Here is a 23,303-nt window from a genome sequence, read left to right on the forward strand (position 1 = left end):
TTAACTGACTTGTTGAGTGATCCCTCAAAATTATCATATCCTATTTTATATCTTGCTTGAATCCTCACGGATTCCAAATTCTTAAATGTTTGAAAAATCTTTAAAATCTGATTAAATTGAGAATGGGGATAGGCCCTAATACCCCCCAAAAGAAAAACAACAACAACAAAAACAACTTCGCTCAAAAGACTCTCAAACATCACGCTCTTAAAATATTAATTTCAGAAATATTGCCAAAATGTGTAGGCCTATGTGGTAGCTTAAACAATAAACATCAACATAGAGTATTAGCTAGTATTCCCTTTTAGGTCCCCTTGTCGGGGAGAGAGAAGAAAAGGCTGTTTTACTGTAAGGGGCTGTGCAATAAGCCCCCTGTGGTTAAAATTTCCAAACGGGCCCGGCAATCACGGAGTGCCCCCACACCCCCCGCTTGCCCCATGCCCCTCTCGGCCTGCCAAAAAAATCATGTTTCCGTAGTAGGCCTACGTAGGGCCTACTGTTTTCCTATTAAAGGCGTTTTATTTGAAAGGCTCCCCATGAATATATGCCAAAATTGTTTTCCCCACCCCTCCTCTCGGCTTGCCAAAAATGCCCCCCCCCCTTTTTTTTTTCGGTCGCCAAAAAATCTTAGCCCCCCTATTTTACCCTCCCACCGGCACCAGGGCTCATAATTATTGCACAGCCCCTGAAACTAGTGTGAACCAATGACACGCTGCAGAGAAAGCCAATGATATAGCGTACACAAAATACAGTTCCGATTAAAAAATGTATATCCTGATTGATCCAAATTATAATAGGAGTGTTAATTAAAATAACAGTTTTAAATACAAATGAAGGGTAATCTTTCTCGAATTATTAAAGTAGCATATATTCTAAGAAAAATTTCCATCATTATCGTCCTGTATTATTTCTTTTTTTCACTATATTAATAATACGACATCCAAAAAACTATCCATGCAAACCCCTACAGCAAAGTATTATCGTCTAGATACTAGATTGGACCATGATTGGACACCTGAGGGCGGTCTTTTCTTCAATTATCGCAAGATTTTGGCAGTCATGTGAGTGTCATTGCCTCTTCAAATCTCTCAAAATCAAGCCTTTAATAATCCCATCTTTTTCTTTTGTTTTAATCACAATGTGGATAAGCAACTAATTGTTATATACGTTATGTTATTTTGTTTTTTCAGCGAGGACGTCCGCTATAAATCATGTCTGACGCGGAAGGGTAAGTATACACCGGGCGTATACAGTGTAATAATGCATGTGACTTCAGAACTATACAATGTATAGGGTGGGCTCAACAAGCATGTTCAAGACTGCATTGTCAGTCGGGGGGGGGGGGGGAAACGTCAGTCATTACATAAGCTGGCATTTTGTGCCAGCTTCTCTTTCCCCACTCCTTCCGTCCCCTTTCATGCCTTTCGGGTCATTATTTCTCAAATCACCCAAAAAAAAATATGATTTTACACCTCACCCCCTTCAAATTTGTTCAAAATTGGTATACAGGGTGATTTTGGCTGGCAAAGCTCAAATGTCAAATTTGAGCTTAATCGGACGTACGGTTTTCGCGCTATGCCCCGCCCATTTTTGGCGATTTCGGCGAAAAATGGCACGTCCATCAATATTGTCGCGACCATATCTCAGTCCGGGAAAGGCAGTAAATCAAATACGGTATGTGAATTCACATACCGTATATGATTTCATATACCGTCCGTACTTCCGGGTCATGTGACGGTATCATAATTCATATACGGTATATGATTTCATATACATCGATGCCAAATAAGCACGTTTGCAAATTTTGACAAAATATTAATGGCGCTTTTTTGTTATGTGTATAAACTGTAAGGCAAACATCGAATATACAGGAATTTGATTCTTCGAGATATGCAGACTCGTATCGAAGCACCCCCAGAAGTGTTGCAGTATATGGAAGACAATGAGTCATTCGCTAAGTCTGGCGACCACACCACTGGTCAGGGCGGCGATTATTTTACAAAATCTATGAGTAGACTTAAAGATAATTGGGCTATTTCATTATAAATGACACGTTCACAAAAATGGCTTTTATCATATCTGGTTGATATAATTAGGGTGATAATGCAGTGTTATTAACTTAATTCTAAGTATGCCACAAACTACAAGCTACATGAGCATTTTTACAGAATTCTGTCTATTTTTGTATAAAAAATTGCCAAAAGGTACATTTTAACCCAATTTTGGAGTCCCATTTCATTTTGCCCATGTATTCTGAATTAATTCTTTGAAAAATTAGGTACATTCTATGGCAATGTGCTTGTTGCAATGAAAATATGATATGTGTGGAACATCATGCAAGTTGAATGGTGAAAATTGGTGCAAAAATGTTAAAATTCAGTAGATTCTTGCAAAATTGGCATTTTATGCGTTAAATAAAAAAATGAGTGTCCTCTCCAATTCATGCCTCCATTTTTGTTAACATTAAAGAGGAAATATAAACCCTTACCCTACCTGTATAATCTGTGTTATATTACCAATTGATGGGACAGGGCACTGATTGAGGAATTCATTTATTTTACATACAGTAGACCACTTGTTCTTGATACCACAGTTCCGCGTTAAAATTTGTCCTCTCCAGAACTGAAGTTAATTACTAATTGTTGAAATAAGAAGGATTATATCATAGAATGTGAAATTTGTAGAGGAAGAGTGGTCTTCCTTCTACCAAGGTGGCACATGATTTGGTATTTGTTGCATTTTTGCAAGCCTGTATCCACGATTCTGTTTGCAATTTAACAAATGTCCTCTCCAGCACAATTATGTCATTTCCATGAATTGGTAAACAAACTAAAAATAAAAATTTCAAAGAGCCAAACCCACAAGAAATTTTTGCATTTTATTGCAAATTATGCTTACAAACCACTTTAGTGTTCAAATTATTGTCCAGTTGTTGAGAACACATATGATATTATTCTGCATTGAACTTCGGTTAGCTAAAAATTGCAATATTCCTAATTTAACCAGAATATTAACCCTGTTTGTAGTGGATTTTAAATGCTGGGGATCTTTTATGCAATAATATTGATGCAATAATATTGATGCAGCTATTTCTAAAGTTAAAGTATGCTTTATTATGTGTTAAAAAATGTGTCCTATCCAGAACAAATGACACAGGAGGGGTCTTTTATTTTAGGTTTTCCATGACTAGTACAACAGTCATGGCGCTTTTTTGTTATGTGTATAAACTGTAAGGCAAACATCGAATATACAGGAATTTGATTCTTCGAGATATGCAGACTCGTATCGAAGCACCCCCAGAAGTGTTGCAGTATATGGAAGACAATGAGTCATTCGCTAAGTCTGGCGACCACACCACTGGTCAGGGCGGCGATTATTTTACAAAATCTATGAGTAGACTTAAAGATAATTGGGCTATTTCATTATAAATGACACGTTCACAAAAATGGCTTTTATCATATCTGGTTGATATAATTAGGGTGATAATGCAGTGTTATTAACTTAATTCTAAGTATGCCACAAACTACAAGCTACATGAGCATTTTTACAGAATTCTGTCTATTTTTGTATAAAAAAATTGCCAAAAGGTACATTTTAACCCAATTTTGGAGTCCCATTTCATTTTGCCCATGTATTCTGAATTAATTCTTTGAAAAATTAGGTACATTCTATGGCAATGTGCTTGTTGCAATGAAAATATGATATGTGTGGAACATCATGCAAGTTGAATGGTGAAAATTGGTGCAAAAATGTTAAAATTCAGTAGATTCTTGCAAAATTGGCATTTTATGTTAAATAAAAAATGAGTGTCCTCTCAATTCATGCCTCCATTTTTGTTAACATTAAAGAGGAAATATAAACCCTTACCCTACCTGTATAATCTGTGTTATATTACCAATTGATGGGACAGGGCACTGATTGAGGAATTCATTTATTTTACATACAGTAGACCACTTGTTCTTGATACCACAGTTCAGCGTTAAAATTTGTCCTCTCCAGAACTGAAGTTAATTACTAATTGTTGAAATAAGAAGGATTATATCATAGAATGTGAAATTTGTAGAGGAAGAGTGGTCTTCCTTCTACCAAGGTGGCACATGATTTGGTATTTGTTGCATTTTTGCAAGCCTGTATCCACGATTCTGTTTGCAATTTAACAAATGTCCTCTCCAGCACAATTATGTCATTTCCATGAATTGGTAAACAAACTAAAAAATAAAAATTTCAAAGAGCCAAACCCACAAGAAATTTTTGCATTTTATTGCAAATTATGCTTACAAACCACTTTAGTGTTCAAATTATTGTCCAGTTGTTGAGAACACATATGATATTATTCTGCATTGAACTTCGGTTAGCTAAAAATTGCAATATTCCTAATTTAACCAGAATATTAACCCTGTTTGTAGTGGATTTTAAATGCTGGGGATCTTTTATGCAATAATATTGATGCAATAATATTGATGCAGCTATTTCTAAAGTTAAAGTATGCTTTATTATGTGTTAAAAATGTGTCCTATCCAGAACAAATGACACAGGAGGGTCTTTTATTTTAGGTTTTCCATGACTAGTACAACAGATTGACGCAGAATACTCACTTATGCATCAGTGTAGCTATTGGGCAGGACAAAATGACTATTTCATGAATTTTTCATGTGAAGATAAAGTTTATCCTTAAAATATGTAGTAATTTTGCACCATTTATCTGGATTAGTATCAATTTACTAATTGTTTTATATTGAAACTGGCATATTTAAGACACTGAAGTGTAAAGGAACATACAACAATTATTACAGACTAAATATGAATAAGTATGAACCCAATGTTGGTTACATATGGTCATTTTCACGGTAAAGGGTGTAACTTTTGATTTTTAGGGTCAAAATTTCAAACCACTTAAATATGTTTCTGTTTACTGAAATCATGCATAGAAGCAACTTAAATTCAAGTAAAATAATGTTTCAAGGCTTAAACCTTTTGATTTCTAATAAAAATTTGACATTTGCATAACATTTTGGTTAAAATCTAAGAAAAAATGTATTTTACATAACCTCAGAAAATTTTGACATGAAAGCTGGAATACATGTGAAATTCCATTCCAAAGTAAGTCAACAGATATAAGTTAAATTTTATACCATGTTTTGCTATGTTTGTAATTGCAGTTTTGAAAATTTTTAACATCAAGTGTCATTTACAATGGAAATTTCCAAACCTTAAACATATTTTTTAAGTTTTAATTGGGTTCCTAAAATAATTTGAATGTCTAACTTCATGTACAAATACTACTTGATGAAAGGAACCTCCCAGCCAAGTTTCACAGAAATTGGAGTTATTTTTAGAATTGGCAATTCAAGCGATTTGTGTTTCGGAGGCTTCAGTTAACAACACAGGTGATCATAAAAGTAAAATATTTAGCTAACTACTACAAGTTGACATAAAAAATAGGTAAAAAATATCACAATTACCAATTTTCATGCTTTGCTTCTAAGTATTGAATTTCAGTTGTGACAAAAATTAAATTATCACAGCAAGTCATTTTTTTTTTTTTTGTTTCGGAGGCTTCATGTTAACAATTGTTAAACATTGCAGAAGTATTTTTTTTGAAAACAACAGTGTTGGGATCATCTAAGCTGTTATTTTCTTGTGTGTATTGAATCAATGATTCTATGCGGCAGATATTGTAGATTTATCACACATTAATTTTTTCACCCATTTGTTAAGTATGGTGTTTTTTGCATGTGAAGCCTCCGAAACAGGCTTTTTAAGTTATCAGTATATTTTTCAAACATTAACCATAATGTCAATTTTTTTTAAATTTATGACATTCTGCACATATCAAGTAATAATTACAATGCAGATATCAGTATGAAACACACCAATTTAGATATGCATAGATGATAATTAAGTTTACTGTTGTTTCGGAGGCTTCATTTGTTTCGGAGGCTTCAATTGTTAACGGAAAGTTTGTATTGGGTCCCATTTTCAAACGGTGATATATATCTCCACGATTTAAAAACATGTGACTTGAGGATCTACTTTGCTACATTTTGATAAATAGATTGGATGAGCTCTTTTATTTATATTTGCACAAGCTTGCTGAACAGTTTGTTTCGGAGGCTTCAAAAAGTTAACGGAAAAACGGCTATTTGAAGTCAAGATTTTATAAAAATTTTAAAAGCTTGCAAATCGGCTAATTTTTGTTACCCATTTCAAGTTAAGATAACAACTGTTATAAATCAAGAAGAAGTGAAGAAATAACCAAGAATTATGAACCAAAGCTACACCCACAAAGTTTGTTAACAATTGTTAACGGAAAATGAAGCCTCGAAGCGACAAATATCAAGTCCGGTTCTCAAAAATACAGGGCCGTTCACAATTAAATCTAATGTGGCAGTGTTTACTCAACATATGACTGTACTTTCAGGATAAGAAAAATTATCCATGAACTAACTGAAGAAAACACAGGGTTTTACAAAAATGTTACTGTTTTTATAGTTTTTCAAAATGGCAATATTAAGTACATTTAAGCCTGCTAAAACTGAACGCAGTAACTCCCAAAGCTGATTATGCTACCCAAGGTAGCTGCTAACTAGATGACTTATGTGGCCAAAAATTATGGAATTCTGTGGCTTTATTAGAACACTACGGATTAAAATGTTAAAAATCCAAAGTTACACCCTTTACCGTGAAAATGACCATATACTCTTTCAAAGTTGTGTATTAAATTGTTTAAAAAAATGTCCCCTCAAGACGGCAGCTATGTTTTACACAGCAAAAATTCAATTTAATTTTTTAATGGTTCCTGAGGGTTTGACGCTCTAATATTTTGAGAATTATTGACACACCATCTGAACTTTGAAATGATAATGAATTTGCATGAAATAAATGAGTTTGAATTTTGACCCCTTTTGGGACTCAATGTTGTCATTTATAATGAAATAGCCCAATTAGCTTTGAAAGCTTATTTTAAATTATGGGAAAACTTATTTTCAGTAATTCAATTAAATGTAGTCTTAGATTATTTAATACACTTGTTTTGCCTATTCTTACCTATGGTTGCGAAGTCTGGGCCCCATATTTGTTAAATAAATTAAATGATTCTAATTTTTTCACTAAGTGTGATAAACTACCTGGTGAAACTGTACATGTCAAAGTTTGTAAAATTATTTTGGGTACACGTACATAAAAAAGCAACCAACAATGCCGTCCGAGGTGAATTAGGTAGTTTTCCTATTCTAATTATCATGCTTTGTCTTTCTGTTAGATATTGGTGGAAACTTAATATTAAGTGTATGAAAGGTGATCAATCTTTTGTTATTTCAGCACTCACTGATAATAGAAGATTAATATCAAGTAATATCTTCTCATGGTCAACTGGTATAAAAAATATTTTAGCACTGATTAACAGACTTGATATTTGGGATAAACCTAATAGTTTAGGTGTAGTAACTTAAAGGATATTATTGATTCTAGTTAACAGAACTTTTATAGTTCACTTTGGATCACTCAAATCAATACATTTCAGTCTAAACTTAGAACTTACTGTATTTTTAAGAAGTCATTCCAAATGGCAAATTATACGTTTTAATGTTTAGCCGTTCATCACGAACACAGAGTCTTTGTTAAATCAGCTTTTGAACATCGTGGTAATGTAGATAATTGATATATATATGTTTTCCCTTTTAGCTTTTTATCTCTTGCCACTTTCATGTACGGCAGTATTAATTAGTATTTTGTAGAACTAGATTATTGTTGTATTGTTCTTGACTATACCTGTATGTTGGGTTTAATGTACGTCAATAAATTGATTGATTGATTGTTACGGAAGAAGAAAACAAAACGCTGAAAGGCAACCTTCCACCTGGTATACCAACCCTGGCAAACTGGCAGTGGGCCAGTGCCAGTCGTTGTGCCGCAACCTTAAAAGCAAATTGTGCCAATGTGTTTAAACGCTCGGGTATAAGTGATCCAGGAAATACCAAAAAAGCAATATTTAACTTTGAAAACGAAGTCCAAGCGATCAGAGCAGATGTTAGAAAATCTGGCATGTTAAGTAACCCAGAAGAATGGAAACAACTTGTTTCATTGTCAGAGAAGCCTCTTCATGCTGAAAGAAGTCAAAGGATGGTGAAACGTGTATCTTAGACCCAGTATTTGTGACATCTGAGGATGCACGACAACATATGGATGTGAACAACTGGACAAAAGAGGTCATAGGGCTAAAAACTAATGACTTGATCGCCCAATTTACTGATGAGGATAGAATTGAGTATTACAGAAATACTCTGACAGAATTATCAAAGGCAAGAAAGGCTATATGCGTGGAATTCTACGAAGAAGTCAAGCAAGCCCTCGAGCAGGAACGAGCAGAAGTTTTAGCAAACACTGTTGATGATGATTTAGCATAAATGCAAAAACAATTATCAATGTATGAGAAATACAAACGTCGGGTGTATTATTTTGCTGATATATGTACAGGCTTTTATGAAACATTGTTGAAGGAATTTCACATAAAATCCTTTCACAGTTTTATATTGATGTTTCTTAGACACATTCAATGAATTCTGAATTCTTTTTAGAAACATGATTATTATCAACATTACAAATGTCTTTTGGAAGCATGGTTATTATCAACATTGCCATTTTATTTTGGAAACAAGCATGTATATAACACAATTCTTTTGGAAACATGTTTATTATCAACATTACAATTTGATACAAATCATTCTTTTTGAAACATGTATATTTATTATCAACATATTCAACATTAATTCTTTTGGAAACATGTTTATCATAAACATTTCAATTTTCTGTTTGAAACATGCATATTTATTATCAACATTAAACAATTCTTTTGGAAACATGTTTATTATCAACATTACATTGCAAATTCCTTTTGAAACATGCATGTTTATTATCAACATAATAAGGGCCTATACAATTATTTTGGAATCATGTTTATCATAAACATTTCAATTTTCTGTTTGAAACATGCATATTTATTATCAACATTAAACAATTCTTTGAAGCATGTTTATTATCAACATTACATTGCAAATTCCTTTTGGAAACATGCATGTTTATTATCAACATAATAAGGGCCTACACAATTATTAATTGCACAAATGTGATTATTAAATGAAATTAAAATTGCACATAATGTAAATTTCAGGACCCGTTAAAAACTGGCAAAATGTGGACATTACTCTGTTAATGTCAAAACTATGTCACGATGTTCACATAAAAAGTTAGTTTGTATAGTCTTATAAGTACAACAGTGTTGAAAAAACATTTGGAGCTCCAAGTTCAAAATCAATGACTGTCTCATTACATGAAGAATGAAGATAAGGTCATGAATATTAAAAGAGTTGCATCTTTGAAAGTGAACAATTTGAGTGACTACGTGAACTTAAATGTGATTTGGGCAAAAAATGGAACCTTATCCAATTGATTTTTCTGTGAGAATTTCAAGCCTATACAACCCTGATGGACCCAGTACCTGCAGGTGTGCCTTTTATTTGGTTTGTGGCTACACCCCACCCACCAGAACTTGTTGCCCTCCTTGTCCCCCTCCTCGCATTCCCTACATTTATTTACATCTGGAGCTGTGCTTGCGCTTGGTCCCGGCTGCTCTTCAGGCGCCAAGTCAACTCGTCTAGGTGTTGGGGTAACTCTTCTCCTCTTTCGAGGAGTGGAGTAAGGCTCGGCGTCTGCCATTTCCACGTCCTCGGCTTCTACATGTACTTCTTCCCTAACTTCTTCCCTTGCTGGTGTTGCTGGTGTCATTGGTTGTGCTGGTGCAAGCTGCTGGTCGTCGACCCAAGGTAGTTGGGAGTGGTAGCCATGACTTTTTCCAGACGGGTGCCTTGATGTGACTTGCACGCTAACCTTACAGTGGGTTAATACCTCTAGTTCCATAGCCTGTATGTTTGAATGAGTGATAAAGATTTAAAAACATGTCAGTATTTATTGGAAATACGTTGCAAATTTTCAATTCTTTAACTAAAAAATGATATTGATAAATTACAACCCAGCAAACACAAAACATTTACAAAAATGTTTAAATGTCGGGTTATATAAAGGGTATAAAAACTAGCTTGCTGCAAAACATTCTAAACAAAATGTTTCAAAAATGTTTGCCCATGTTTAATGACCTTGATATAACCCGGCATTTAAATGTTATTAAAAATGATATGTTTTGAATAAAGATGATTGCAGGTAGTAGGCCTACTAGGTCTATCATGATAATTATTATACTCACTCTTTGTACAAGTGTTGCCGCCTATTACGGTAAATATTTACGTCTGTTTTGTCCGTTCCTAACGTAAACCATTGCCTTATCTCCAACCTTCTTGTAGTTCTTGTATTTACCCTGTAATTTATTTGTCTCAATTTTCTCCTCCAAAGAGGAGTAATAGTCCACCTGTTGTTCTTGATGTGCCATGTTGCTGGATCTAGAGTGAAAAAACATTTTGACGAATATTAGGCCCAGTATATATGGTACTCTTTCAAAATATTTAAAATAATAATGTCCAAAACTTTCTTGAGGCCACATAAAATTTCAAAATCATTTTTGGAAAAGTGAAAAGGGAGTGAGGCTAGGGTCTATGACTGCTAGCAGTTTCAGCATCATCGAGGAAAATGATGAGGCATTTTTTTGCCCCCCCCCCCTTTTGATGTGAAAAAAAAACCTTTGCCCCCCCTCTTTGATGTGCCAAAAAATCTTTGCCCCCCTACACATTTTAGGGCCTAATATAGAAACGTGCCCAAAATATCTGTGCCAAAATCGCTCCCCCCTTTCGACCTGCCAAAAATTGCTTGACCCCCCCCCCCCTTTTAACCTGCCAAAAAATGCTTGCCCCCCCTTTTGGCCTGCCAAAAAATCTTTGCCCCCTCCCCTATAATTCACCCCCTGGGGGTACATAATTATTGCACCACCCCTAAACTTACTTATCAGCATGAACATTTTACCAAAGCATTAAAAACTTAATTTAATATGAAAGTTGAACTGATCTCAAAAAATAAATGGGAGATTGATGTAAACAAATTATTTTTTCCATGCCAAAAATTGCTTCCAACCCCCCCCCCCCCCTCCTCTACCCTCGCCCTGCCCTGGGAAGATAATTAATTTACCCACTCCTCATATTTTGTTCTCTCCCTTTCTCATAAAATACAGTGATACGCACACTTCTAATTAATATACGTCACAAATACCTGTGCGTGCCACGTGCCTGCAATTTTCTAATTAACTTATAAATATTCATGATTTCAATGACGTAATGAGTGGCGAGTTCATAAGGTACTGGTACATAAGGTCTCCATTATGAACATGGCAACGTAAACCAGCAACGCGTGCATGTAGCGTGTGTATTTGACCGGCGTAGCGAAAGATTGAAGAGCTGACAAAAACTGATTTTCACAACAAATTTTTCATGAATTTTGATCGCACCTTGCACGGAAGGTGTCTATGACGATAATTGAAGAGAATTGCGTAGGCAAAATTGAAATTTTGTCAGATAAAGTTCAAGAAAAGACATGAATCAATAGAGGTATGTACTTACATGACTGCCGAATTTTTCAGCTCGCCCCCGAAAGGATCTGGAGTGATGGGATATATGAATTCATATACCGTTTGAATATGAATTCATATACGGTATATGAATTCATATACCGCGTGTATGAATTCATATACCGTATATGATTTATTGCCTTTACCGAACTGATCTCCGTAACCGTAGGTCCTACTGAGCTGAAATTGGTGTCATTTTTTAGCTAATCTCTCAAAGAATCCAAATCTACTATCACTTAGTGTGTAGGAGGAAGAGAAAAAATATGACCTTTTTTTCTGTACTTTGTCTTTGACCTTGAAAGTTGAATTTGACCTTGTTGCCCACGTGACCGCGAGGCGAATTTGCGTTGGAATTACACCTCCATATGTTGTCTACATAATATCAAAAAATTGGAGGGGTAATATTTTTTGTTTTCTTTCTAGGATTTCATAAAGCAAGCATGTGGTTGAAAAACTGTAATTTTGTATGTAGGCTCAGTATATTGTACACATGATACTATTATAATATAGGCCAATTGTATATAGGCCTATGTACATGCATTAAATACATATGTTTTCACCTGCATGCTTGCTTTGTGAAAGTCTAGCAAAAAACAAAAATATTACCCTTCCAATTTTTTTGATATTTTGTAGACAACATATGGGGTATAATTCAACGCAAATTGCCTCATGGGTCACGTGGCAACAAGGTCAAATTCAAGGTCAAAGTACAGAAAAAAAGGTCACAAATTTTCTCTTACTCCTACATACTAAATAATAGCAGATTTGGATTCTTTGAGAGATTAGCTAAATTATGACATCAATTTCAGCTCAGTAGGACCTACGGTTACGGAGATATGGTCGCGACAATGTTGATGGGCGCGCCATATTTCGCCGAAATCGTCAAAAATGGGCGGGGCATAGCGCGAAAACCGTACGTCCGATTAGGCTAAAATTTGAAATCTGAACAAATTTGAAGGGGGTGAGGTGTTTCCCATTGGGTGAATTGAGAAATAATGACCCTTTCCTTTTTCTTTCACGTCCGGGTCCGGCCCCTGTCCTGAGGCTGAGCTGACTGAGGCTGAGCTAGACTCGCTTGCCAGTCCTATATACGCCGTACCTATGTATATTGAGGACTGGCTTACGCCATTTTGGATGTCAATGGGAAATACACACTTAACAATTTGCGCCGGTTAGAAACTTGAAAAAAAATCTTTAAAATTTCATCAATGTATATAAAAGTGGTACCAACCGTATTGTGCTTGCTAATTTAAGACTCGGTTGAAACAAAATTAAGGATCGAAAGCATTTTAGTGTCCAAAAAGCCAAAATTATCGTCAAAGTTCTGCGAAATCGGCACCCTTGCGAAGGTTCAGTCTTCAGAATTGAATCGAACGAAAATATCCGATCTTTGCGATCAAAAACACAAAATTACAACTTTAAACATAGGCCTACTATTGGCAAAAGACATTATTAGTTATTACCAAACAATACAGAATAGAAAATTTGACATCATTTTCTCAAAATATTGAAAAAATATTGACGCAATCCAATTCCCGTTCAAACGCGTGGGAAACTGAAAGTGCGATAATCGTGACTAGGCTGAGCCAGCAGTGGCAGTGAGCTCCGTTCTCTTCTCTTTCTCCTTAAGTTGAGTTCTTCTTCTAGCCTCTAGGCAATATGCGCGAACTAGGCTTCTTTCTCTCTTGCCCCCCTTCAACTTTATTTCGCGAATTGCCAATAAGCCACATTTTCGCGGCAATTTAATTTCGCAAATCAAAAATGCACTGTATTTCCTGTCAAAGTTTCCGAATTCATAACCTCAATTTTCTCTTGTTTTCGGGTAGAATTTTCATCTTACCTTTCCCAACAGAATGTTGCAATTAATTTAGAAACAAAATATGTCGGGTTTTAATTCTCGGAACTTAAATGCAAACTATGAAGAAAATTATTTTAATTTTGTGAATTTTGACCAACACGCATGCACGTTTTACAATCATGACAATGGAGGCTGCCATTTTGGATATATCCCACCATGCTCTTTGTACATCTTGGAAACACAATTTTTTTTAAACTTTATTTTTTCATCCTACAACACTAAACAATAAATATTTTTATCATTTCTAAGGTGTGAAAAAAATATTTTAAAACATTCATAAGTTATTTTGACACAAATGATGTGAGGGAAAGGAAACTTGTGCCAAAAACGTCAGTCACTATTTTCAAAGCACTGAATGTATCAACAACATTTAAAAGCAAATCAATTCTCCAGCAAAATACGTGAAAATTAAAGTTTTTGGGAAATTATATGATCCTTCATTGTCATGATAAACGAAGTTATGTTTTAATGATGTTACAAGGTAAATGATTAACAAATAATAATTTATGCCATAACATTACGATTTTAGGGTTAAAAATAGTAATATTCAAGATTCAATTGGTTAAGTTAGGGTTGCCAAATTCGGCACCAGTTACAAGTGTGTTTTCACAAATGTAATTTCGCGGCAATTTAATTTCGCGAATTGGAGGTGCTTCGCAAAATTAAATTGCTCGCAAAATTAACTTGTTTTACAGTACATGAGAAACAAATCGTCCAGCCTTGCCCTTGGCCTAGGGCTTTTAACTTTTTTTTTTCAATATTTTTGTAAGAAAAAAATGGGGGGGGGTCTTCATATTTTTGGGTACCCGGATACCCGCATGAAATTCAATAGGGTAATTATACAAATGATAATTTCAAATTAAACATATTTGAAAAGTAGAATAATCAAGTTGCATCTGGAAGAGGAGAGAAATATGTAACGCCTCCCACTATTTTGGGGTCCCAACTCCCACCATATTACCCATGACCTACATAATTACCCGTTTAAAGGGTGAAAGCCCTAAAACTTAAAGGTGCCACTGCCACACAGCACAACATCACGCTGTGCGTTTAGTGGCAACCTTTGTCATATTTTTTAATTGATCATGTTTCTCATCATTTTGTGTAAGGCCAAGTAACAAAAATAACATGTATACCGTCCCTGCCCTCACCGATTTTTGGAGATTTTCAAATATTTTTGTTATTTTTCCAAATTGCTCCCTTACTTTATTTCTAAAATTGTTGTGATGAAAAGACATCAGAAGTTCTTGGGGATCATTTATAAAAACATTGCAAACACTTTCTTCAAGCTAGGGGTAGGGCTTTGTGGAAATAACAAAAATATCTGGGGACCTCCCCGATTTGATGTGTTGACAAACACTTTGCAATTGCAATTTTACACAGAAATGAATGGTAAAAAATAACATAATATTAATTATAACAAATAATTAGGACCTCCCTCACTGATTTTTGATAACGTCCGGACGATACATGTTATTTTTGTTAACTTGGCCTAAAATATATGTTTGGAAAAAACACTGGTATCATAGCTTCATAGGTATGCTTGTAATTTGGTGGATGTAAAAATAAAAGTTCCTCTGCTTACTGAGCTGTCAAAGTTCATTCCCATGTGGGCAAATTCACTATTTTTTTTCTTTTTTAGGTTCTGATAAAAATTGTGTCAAGCCATTTAATATGTCAAAGTTGGTCCCCCGGTACATGTAGTACAAACCTCTTGTTGTGGGGCAACCCAAGTATGTATGTAGAACGCACTGCATACATACATGTAATTCTTGTTTCCTTTCTCTTTTCACAGAGATGATCAGCCCACCCCTGTGGCCGCCGCCGTTGGTGGACCTATGGATGTGAACACCGCGCTACAAGAAGTCTTGAAAACCGCCCTCATCCACGATGGATTGGCACGGGGTCTACACGAAGCAGCCAAAGCATTGGACAAACGTCAAGCCCACATGTGTGTCCTGGCCAACAACTGTGATGAACCAATGTACAAGAAGTTGGTAGAGGCTCTATGTGCTGAGCATGGCATTAATCTTCTCAAGGTATTATAGTTTATACAGTTACTTGTCAATACTAGGGGTGCTGTAGGTGTACCCAAAAACCCGCGAAACTATTCGCAACTTTGCAAGCTATACTTGTGTTAACATAGTTGCTCCCTGGTTAATGGGATCGTGCACCTTAAACCCTTTGCAGTCAGTACTCGAGTTTTCTTTCACTCGCCGAAATTTGATTTAATTATTGGGATATTTTTGCGCCTAGAAAACACATCTATGTGAACTCTGAACGCATTCTGAAACCCTATAAACTGTCAGATAGGAAACCTAAGCATCAAATAATCTGTTTCAATTTTGTGACATTCAGGCTTCCAGATAAGCGGGCGCTCGGGCGCTTTTTACCCCATGGTTCTGATGTTATAGCGCCTGGTTGAGCTATAAAAACAAGCCCCCAGGCGCTGAAGAAATTCAGTATTGAGCGCCTGGTGTGAGTGGAAAACGCAAACAAAAATTCCCCACATGTTGTTTTCTAAATCCAGGTTTCATAAAACTAGGCTCAAAACTTGCATTATGCACATCATTTTCAAAGCAACTGAACCCCTGAAATATCAAATTATGGCCCAATTTACTTCAATAATGAATAAAGTGCACAGTAATACTGCTTTGAGAGTGAAGTTTTGACAGCAAAACAGCCGTGATATCGAGAAAATTCGGCGAGATCCCTGGCTGCCATATTGTTTGTTTTGGTTGGCAACACCAGACAATAGAGGGCAGTATTTAAAATTATTATTTGCCAGCGGGGGCAGGCGGTAAATATTAGGTAATTATACTAATTTGATTGAAATAAAAAAAAATTGAAAAAAATAGAAAAAGAAAGAAAAGATAGAAAAAAGAAAAGAAAAAAAAAAAAAAAAAAAAGAAAGAAAAAAGAATAGAAAAACACAGAGTAATTACCATAAATGATATCAGTATCAATGTATCAAGTTTGTACTTTTGTAGTCTAGTAATGTAGTAGTAGTAAGGGACTCGGGGGGGTGGGATTTGGGGGGTGTAGCAGTACTTACATTACATGTAACATATTATAGTGTAGTTAACACTTAACAAGTAATAAAGCTGTTTAATATTGAATTTTAAGAGTAGCTCCTGGTTGTGTCAAAGTAGCTCCTGGTTCCTTGATAAAATTGAATGACCAGGAGCTACTTTTTTTATAAAGTAGCTCCTGGTTTGCGCCCGCTTATCTGGAAGCCTGGTGACATTATTGCTTGTAACTACTAAGATCAACTTATTTCCTATGATGACAAAAGCTCCCTCTACTGAAATGGTTTGAGGATAAAACAGCGAAGGAATCGAACCAAGTATTGTCTGAGGATAAGTACAAGCTTCCATTTTGCTTCCATTTTGAAGTTGACCCAAAATTGGTGCCTTGTTGGGTATTTTTTTCCCTAGCCAACCTTGATATTTTCCCAATCTTAACCAGGGTTCGATTTAGGGGGGTTTTACATGCACAAATGCGTGTAACTTTGGTTCTGTGCATGTAGAATTTTGCCTGTGCATGCAAAATTTTGTGTTATTCAGCCCATTTTGAGGGAAAAATCAGAGTTGTAAATTTTATTTTCGAAATCGACCCCTGATCTTAACTGTTATTTTGTTGTGCAGGTTGATGACAACAAGAAGCTTGGTGAATGGGCCGGTCTCTGTAAGATAGACCGTGAAGGAAAGGCCAGGAAGGTGGTTGCCTGCAGCTGTGTTGTTGTAAAGGTGTGTAATCCACTCAGTTGATCAATTTTTTAAACTGAGACAAATTATATTCAAAACTTTTAAGAGGAAGCCCCGCCAGAGTAGTTTTACTGGAGGTGAACCAAACCTGCATGGTTATCAAATAATCAGTGACAATGTTATCTCTGAATTTGACAGGTGCTAATTGATGCAATAACATTTTAAACATTGAATGAGTTATCATTGATTAATTTGATAACCAGGTCGGTTTGGTTCACCCCAGAAGAACTGCTCTGACAGGGCTACCTCTTTTAGAACTGTCATGAGAGGAAAATGTCCCTACTTCATCTGACATCGTCCCCACTTGTTCCTGAAGTACTGACCTGTATAACAAAAAATAAGGGGGAAACCTAAACATTGTGCATATCCTGTGATGACAAAAGCTCCCTCTACTGAAATAGTTTGAGGATAAAACAGCGAAGGAATCGAACCAAATATTGTCTGAGGATTAAAGCAAAACATGCTTGGAAGTAAACAATTTAGTTTTTATACTGTAAAAATTGAATTTGGATGCTAGTCATGCTACATTAATTTTTGCTCATGAAATTTTCACCTAAGGTTAGATTTGATTAGTGTTTGTTATTATTAGGGCAGAATTACAAACCTAATCTTTTCAAATAGGGGGGTAGAAAATCACAGTGGAACTTAACCAGGGAAGCAAAGGTTTAAACTGCCCTCAAGACTCCCCCACAGTCGTTTAAAGGTAGTCTTGGACTGCATGCAATGTAATTTTCAATGTAGTTTTTTTCCAAAAAGATATTAGACTCGGCCATGTTTGCATGTTGCTTGTGGGGAACAAAATGAGCAGCATTGGATTGTTTTGCAATGCAACCAACAAACTTCCAATTAAAAGTTCAAGAGCTTTTTTTGCATTGTGTGTGTAACATGTGCCAATAATGCCCTTGAAAGATTCTAGTAAAGTTCTGTTAGATTTTTAGCTGACAAATGCCAGAGGTATGAGCAGGCTCCCTGACATTTTTAACATGTCCCCGTTTTTGGACCAAAACCTTTCCCCTTCCATCTGCGATTTGTTTTCTTAAAATTAAAAATGAGTAAATGTTTGTCTCCCCTGACAGTCTATCGAAAATTTAGAGAAAAATACCCAGACATCCTATGATGACAAAAGCTCCCTCTACTGAAATGTTTTGAGGACAAAACAGCGAAGGAATCGAACCAAATTTTGTCTGAGGATAGATAAAGCAAAACATGCCAGGATAGCACACAAGTGGAAATTTTGAGCTATAATTTTTTTCACTCCAATTAACTATATTGGGAAGATACAAATGCACAAATACAATGAATGCTCTTTTCATACAACTCTGTAAGAAGGCTCAATATCTCCATTTTAAAAACAGTTCAAAATCGGTAAAACATGAACGTACTACATACCAGAACATCCGTTGAAATCCTAAGAGGCAATAAACTTGCGTCTAGTTGTGGGTAAAGTACAAACTAAAATCTTTCCAGTGGAAAATCACTGGAGCGTAAAAAGGCAAGCAGGAAGGTACTGTCCACTGCCCTCAGCTAGGTTTGAAGGATTAACACAACTTGAAACCCCCAAATAGGCATTTAACCCCTAAATAGGCATTTGTCTTGTTCTAGGGGGAGTATGATCATGACATTATTAAAACGTTTCCTTTTTTGGACCAAAACTTTCATCCAGGGTCTTGGGCAGGATTTGAAGGTTTGGGTGTGTAAATTTAAATAACTGGGTGTGTAAATATAAGAGTTGTGTACAAAGTATAGGCCATGTGGGCAAAAACTGTGTGTGTATTTACAAATTTGGGGTCACGTTAAACACTCCCTACACGGCTGGCTGCCTAAGCCCTTGCTTCCATCTGCAATGGGCTACTCAGGTTGAAATCCATCGCCTATACTAAGGCACATGATTTAATCTCCCACACATGGGGTGTAGATTTTAAATGAGGACACAGGTTCAGGTAACCCCATATGAAATTCACACTCCTTGTGTGGAATATTAAGGTCACATCTTCCATAGGGGTGTATTGATTTCAACTGGAATATTCCCAATTTATTGTCAAGCCTCACGGCCACGTGCATGTCCCCATTTGTCTGACATAATCCCCACTTTGCTCCTAAAATAATGTCCTGCGTCGTAAAAACCCAGACATCCTATGATGACAAAAGCTCCCTCTACTGAAATGATTTGAGGATAAAACAGCGAAGGAATCGAACCAAATATTGTCTGAGGATAGATAAAGCAAAACATGCCAGCATACTACACAAGTGGAAATTTTGAGCTGTAATTTTTTCACTCCAATTAGCTATTGGGAAGATGCAAATACAATGAATGCTCTTTTCATACAACTCAGTAAGAAGGCTCAATATCTCCATTTTAAAAACAGTTCAAAATCGGTAAAAAATAAGGAACTACAACATCCGTTGAAATCCCAAGGGCAATAAACTAGCGTCTAGTTGTGGGTAAAGTACAAACTAAAATCTTTCCAGTGGAAAATCACTGGAGTATACGTAAAGAGGCAAGCAGGAAGGTAGTAAACTGTCCACTGCCCTCAGCTAGGTTTGAAGGATTAACACAACTTGAAACCCCCAAATAGGCATTTAACCCCTAAATAGGCATTTGTCTTGTTCTAGGGGGAGTATGATCATGACATTATTAAAACGTTTCCTTTTTTGGACCAAAACTTTCATCCAGGGTCTTGGGCAGGATTTGAAGGTTTGGGTGTGTAAATTTAAATAACTGGGTGTGTAAATATAAGAGTTGTGTACAAAGTATAGGCCATGTGGGCAAAAACTGGGTGTGTATTTACAAATTTGGGTACACGTTAAACACTTCCTACACGGCTGGCTGCCTAAGCCCTTGCTTCCATCTGCAATGGGCTACTCCAGTTGAAATCCATCCTCTATACTATGGCACATGATCTAATTCCCACACATGGGGTGTAGATTTTAAATGAAGACACGGGTTCAGGTAACCCCATATGAAATTCACACTCCTTGTGTGGAATATTAAGGTCACATCTTCCATAGCCAGAGGAGGCTTAAAGGCATTCCTACAATGCACTATGATTGGGAAATTTGATCAATATAACCTAATTTTAAAGGCAAAGTCCCCATTGCCACACACACAAAATGGTAATTTTAAAACTGCAGCCAACGAGCTAATAGTTGAGACTTAGGAATGATATTTGATTTTCTTACAGGAAACATTCATATTGTCCCACTGCATTAATTTTATTCCTAAGTCTCGATGTTTTGAATGTTAAATAATAGGATGAAAACACCAGATATTTGCACACAATCCCAATGCAAACTATGATCAACTGTACCACATGTGTACAAAAGCCAGACATACAAGGTCAGAAACCCCATTGGGTTGTGGGAATGTCTTTAAACATCCTCTGTTCCATAGCTGGGTGTATTGATTTCAACTGGAATATTCCCAATTGATTTTCAAGCCTCATGGCCATGTGTGTGTCCCCATTTGTCTGACATAATTAATCCCCACTTTGCTCCTAAAATAATGTCCTGCGTCGTAAAAACCCAGACATCCTATGATGACAAAAGCTCCCTCTACTGAAATGATTTGAGGATAAAACAGCGAAGGAATCGAACCAAATATTTGTCTGAGGATAGCCGTTAGTATTTTTGTTCCGATTTTATTATGCTAATATCCTTTTTGAGTAGTTTTGCTTAATTTCCCTGTTTATAACCTTTCAAATCCATTGTCAAAACCATTGAAACTGAAGAGCCTGCAGAACATTATGAAACCCTACTTATTCTTGATTTTTGTCTTCTCTTCTCATTATTACAGGACTACGGCAAGGAGACCCCAGCTCTTGATGTCCTTAATGACTACTTCAAGGGAGGCTCAGGCCACTAAGCACTATCAGTAGGCCTACCCACAGCAGCTGAAGGGAGTATCCCATTATGCTTTGCTCTACCATAATAGAAATGCATGTGCCATTGAAAATGTACACAAAATCCATCACTTCAACTTTCAATAACTCACTGAAATCAGGGGAGCTTAGACTTTTGTTTGAAAAAACATGACCTCCAGAGTATTGTGAATCTGTCAATAGGTCTCAATATCTAAGCGGCTCTTGTTTATATTTTGTATACATTTGCTATGGAGCATGCAGATATACTGCAATGCATGATGGGATACTCCTTTCAGCTGCTGTGATCAGTACCAATGAACTTCAAGAATTAATTGACAGACTCTTAATGAAGACCTAATATCCGGTTTATGTAGAACATCAAGTTTTATTTTGATCTATGTTGCGATGTGCAAAACCATTGTGCTTGACATACGGTACTCCAAAACTCGTCATGTGCGGACCTTCACAATTTAATATGAACTTGATACAGGTGCAAAAACTTTTAATGACTTATAAAAACATTTTCAATTACGAATCGGTGAACTGAACCAAGTTACCATCATGGATGTGGATGGTTAATAAAAGACTTCTTGAAGCAAATAACTTTTGTTACTATTTTATTTTTATTGGTGTGAAATGTGATTAGATTGGGGAACATACCAAACGTTTGATGACATCCTGCAAACGAAAGAGCTTTCATTAGGAGACTGACCCCATTCCCTCCCTCTAAAATAATTTGGGTTAATATGATTTTGCTTTGTTACTTAGGTCGTCATTTTGAACATACACTTAGTTGTTTTTTGCTCTAATTTGCATGTCGTTTCCGTGCAATCCCTTATGTGCTGTGTCCATTGTGCCAAGATAATTGTTTTGATATTTCTTGACGTATATAATTCATTTTTCATTCTTTTTATGTACGTTTTTTTTTTTGTAAGTGTAAAGCGCTTTGTGGTTTTTGTAATGTGCTATATAATATAAGCATAAATTATTAACATTTAAAAAATCAAACTCAAAGGATAAACTTTGACCAATATTATAACTAATTTTTTTGACAAATGTAGTCCCAACTTTTGACCCCTCGCCCGCCAACAAAGGACTTTCGTTTATAATATCCGTCATCACTTAACTTTTGGTTTGTTCCTTATTAAAGGACGGTCGAAATCTTTATGTGCCCACTCCCCAATGAGTTGTTATGAAGCTAGTAATACTACAGTGGAATCTCATTATAACGAAGTTGTCAGGGACAGAGAAATTAGTTCTTTATATCCAAATTTCGTTATATCAGTGTTGTAAAAACAATAAATAACAAAAGAATTTTGTATCTTGGTTCTGGAAAAATACTTCTTTATAACAGGGTTTTTCTTGTATCAGATTTCGTTATAATGAGGTTTTACTGTACATGTATTTGTACAAGCGAGATAGCCATTCCCATAATCGTCCATGCTGTCTTCTATACTGCGCCAATAAAGTATCCTTACAGTTGGAAAAATAATCACAATTTAAACTGAACAATATCGGGGTAAATTTGTTTTTTAATAGATGCACTATCTAATCCTGCACATTATGACACCACATTGAATCCAATGTGACCTCAAGAAGTAAAGTTACAAGCATTTGAATAGACGAAGGTCCAGTTTTAAAAGTGACACACTGGCCTCTACAAGGCGCAAAAAGATTTCAACAAGCGAAAGAAAGAGACAACACAGTTTCTCCAATGGAGCGTCATTTAAAGCAGTTTTTATTTCAGTTTTTACTTCTCTGTACTTTTCAAAGCTTTAATTTTATTTGTCAGTTCTTTTGTTTCAATTTTCTTTTGTTCCTTTTGTTTTAAATTAAAGCCAAACGCATAAAATAGCCATTCACCACTCTCAAACCAGATGTCTAGTCTGTGGAGTTTTGAATAGGCTAGTTTGTCACTTTTAAAACTGGACCTTCGTCAAATCAAATGCTTGTAACTTTGCTTCTTGAAGTCACATTGGATTCAATGTGGTGTCATAAGGCCAAAAAAAAAAAATTGTTGTGTTGCCCTCCCAAGCCTAAAATCTGGTAGTACACCCGGCCGGATTTTTTTTTTTTTTTAAATTTTTTTAGCAACTCAACCATTTGATACCTACTATTTCACAGTAACATGAGTGAAGAGAGGCATATGCTTAATATTGGCTGTATTTTCTACCCAATGTTGAATATTTTATTGAAGTAAATATTAATATTAAGGCCCTTCACAATTAATTCTTAGTTTACTATAGGTTTTC

At 35.8% G+C, this 23,303-nt stretch overlaps 1 protein-coding gene across 1 annotated transcript; it reads left to right on the forward strand.

Annotated features, from left to right (window-relative positions):
• The first annotated feature begins 982 nt into the window (after window positions 1-982).
• LOC140140152 (small ribosomal subunit protein eS12-like) lies at window positions 983-21,654 on the forward strand. The gene is made up of 6 exons (XM_072162010.1): window positions 983-1,061; window positions 1,191-1,228; window positions 15,220-15,463; window positions 17,072-17,173; window positions 20,985-21,058; window positions 21,356-21,654. The coding sequence occupies exons 2-5, from the start codon at window positions 1,212-1,214 to the stop codon at window positions 21,051-21,053; spliced, it is 432 nt and encodes a 143-aa protein (XP_072018111.1). The 5' UTR covers window positions 983-1,061; window positions 1,191-1,211; the 3' UTR covers window positions 21,054-21,058; window positions 21,356-21,654.
• Window positions 21,655-23,303: the final 1,649 nt, after the last annotated feature.

The sequence above is a fragment of the Amphiura filiformis genome, chromosome 18 (assembly GCF_039555335.1).
Source record: "Amphiura filiformis chromosome 18, Afil_fr2py, whole genome shotgun sequence".
In the NCBI taxonomy this organism is placed as follows: domain Eukaryota; kingdom Metazoa; phylum Echinodermata; class Ophiuroidea; order Amphilepidida; family Amphiuridae; genus Amphiura; species Amphiura filiformis.

What these genes read in the sequence shown, in the direction of transcription:
- LOC140140152 (XM_072162010.1), top strand. An exon ending in ATGGCATTAATCTTCTCAAG is followed by an intron (nt 15,464 to 17,071) that starts GTATTATAGTTT and finishes TTTGTTGTGCAG; the next exon opens with GTTGATGACAACAAGAAGCT. An exon ending in GCAGCTGTGTTGTTGTAAAG is followed by an intron (nt 17,174 to 20,984) that starts GTGTGTAATCCA and finishes TCATTATTACAG; the next exon opens with GACTACGGCAAGGAGACCCC.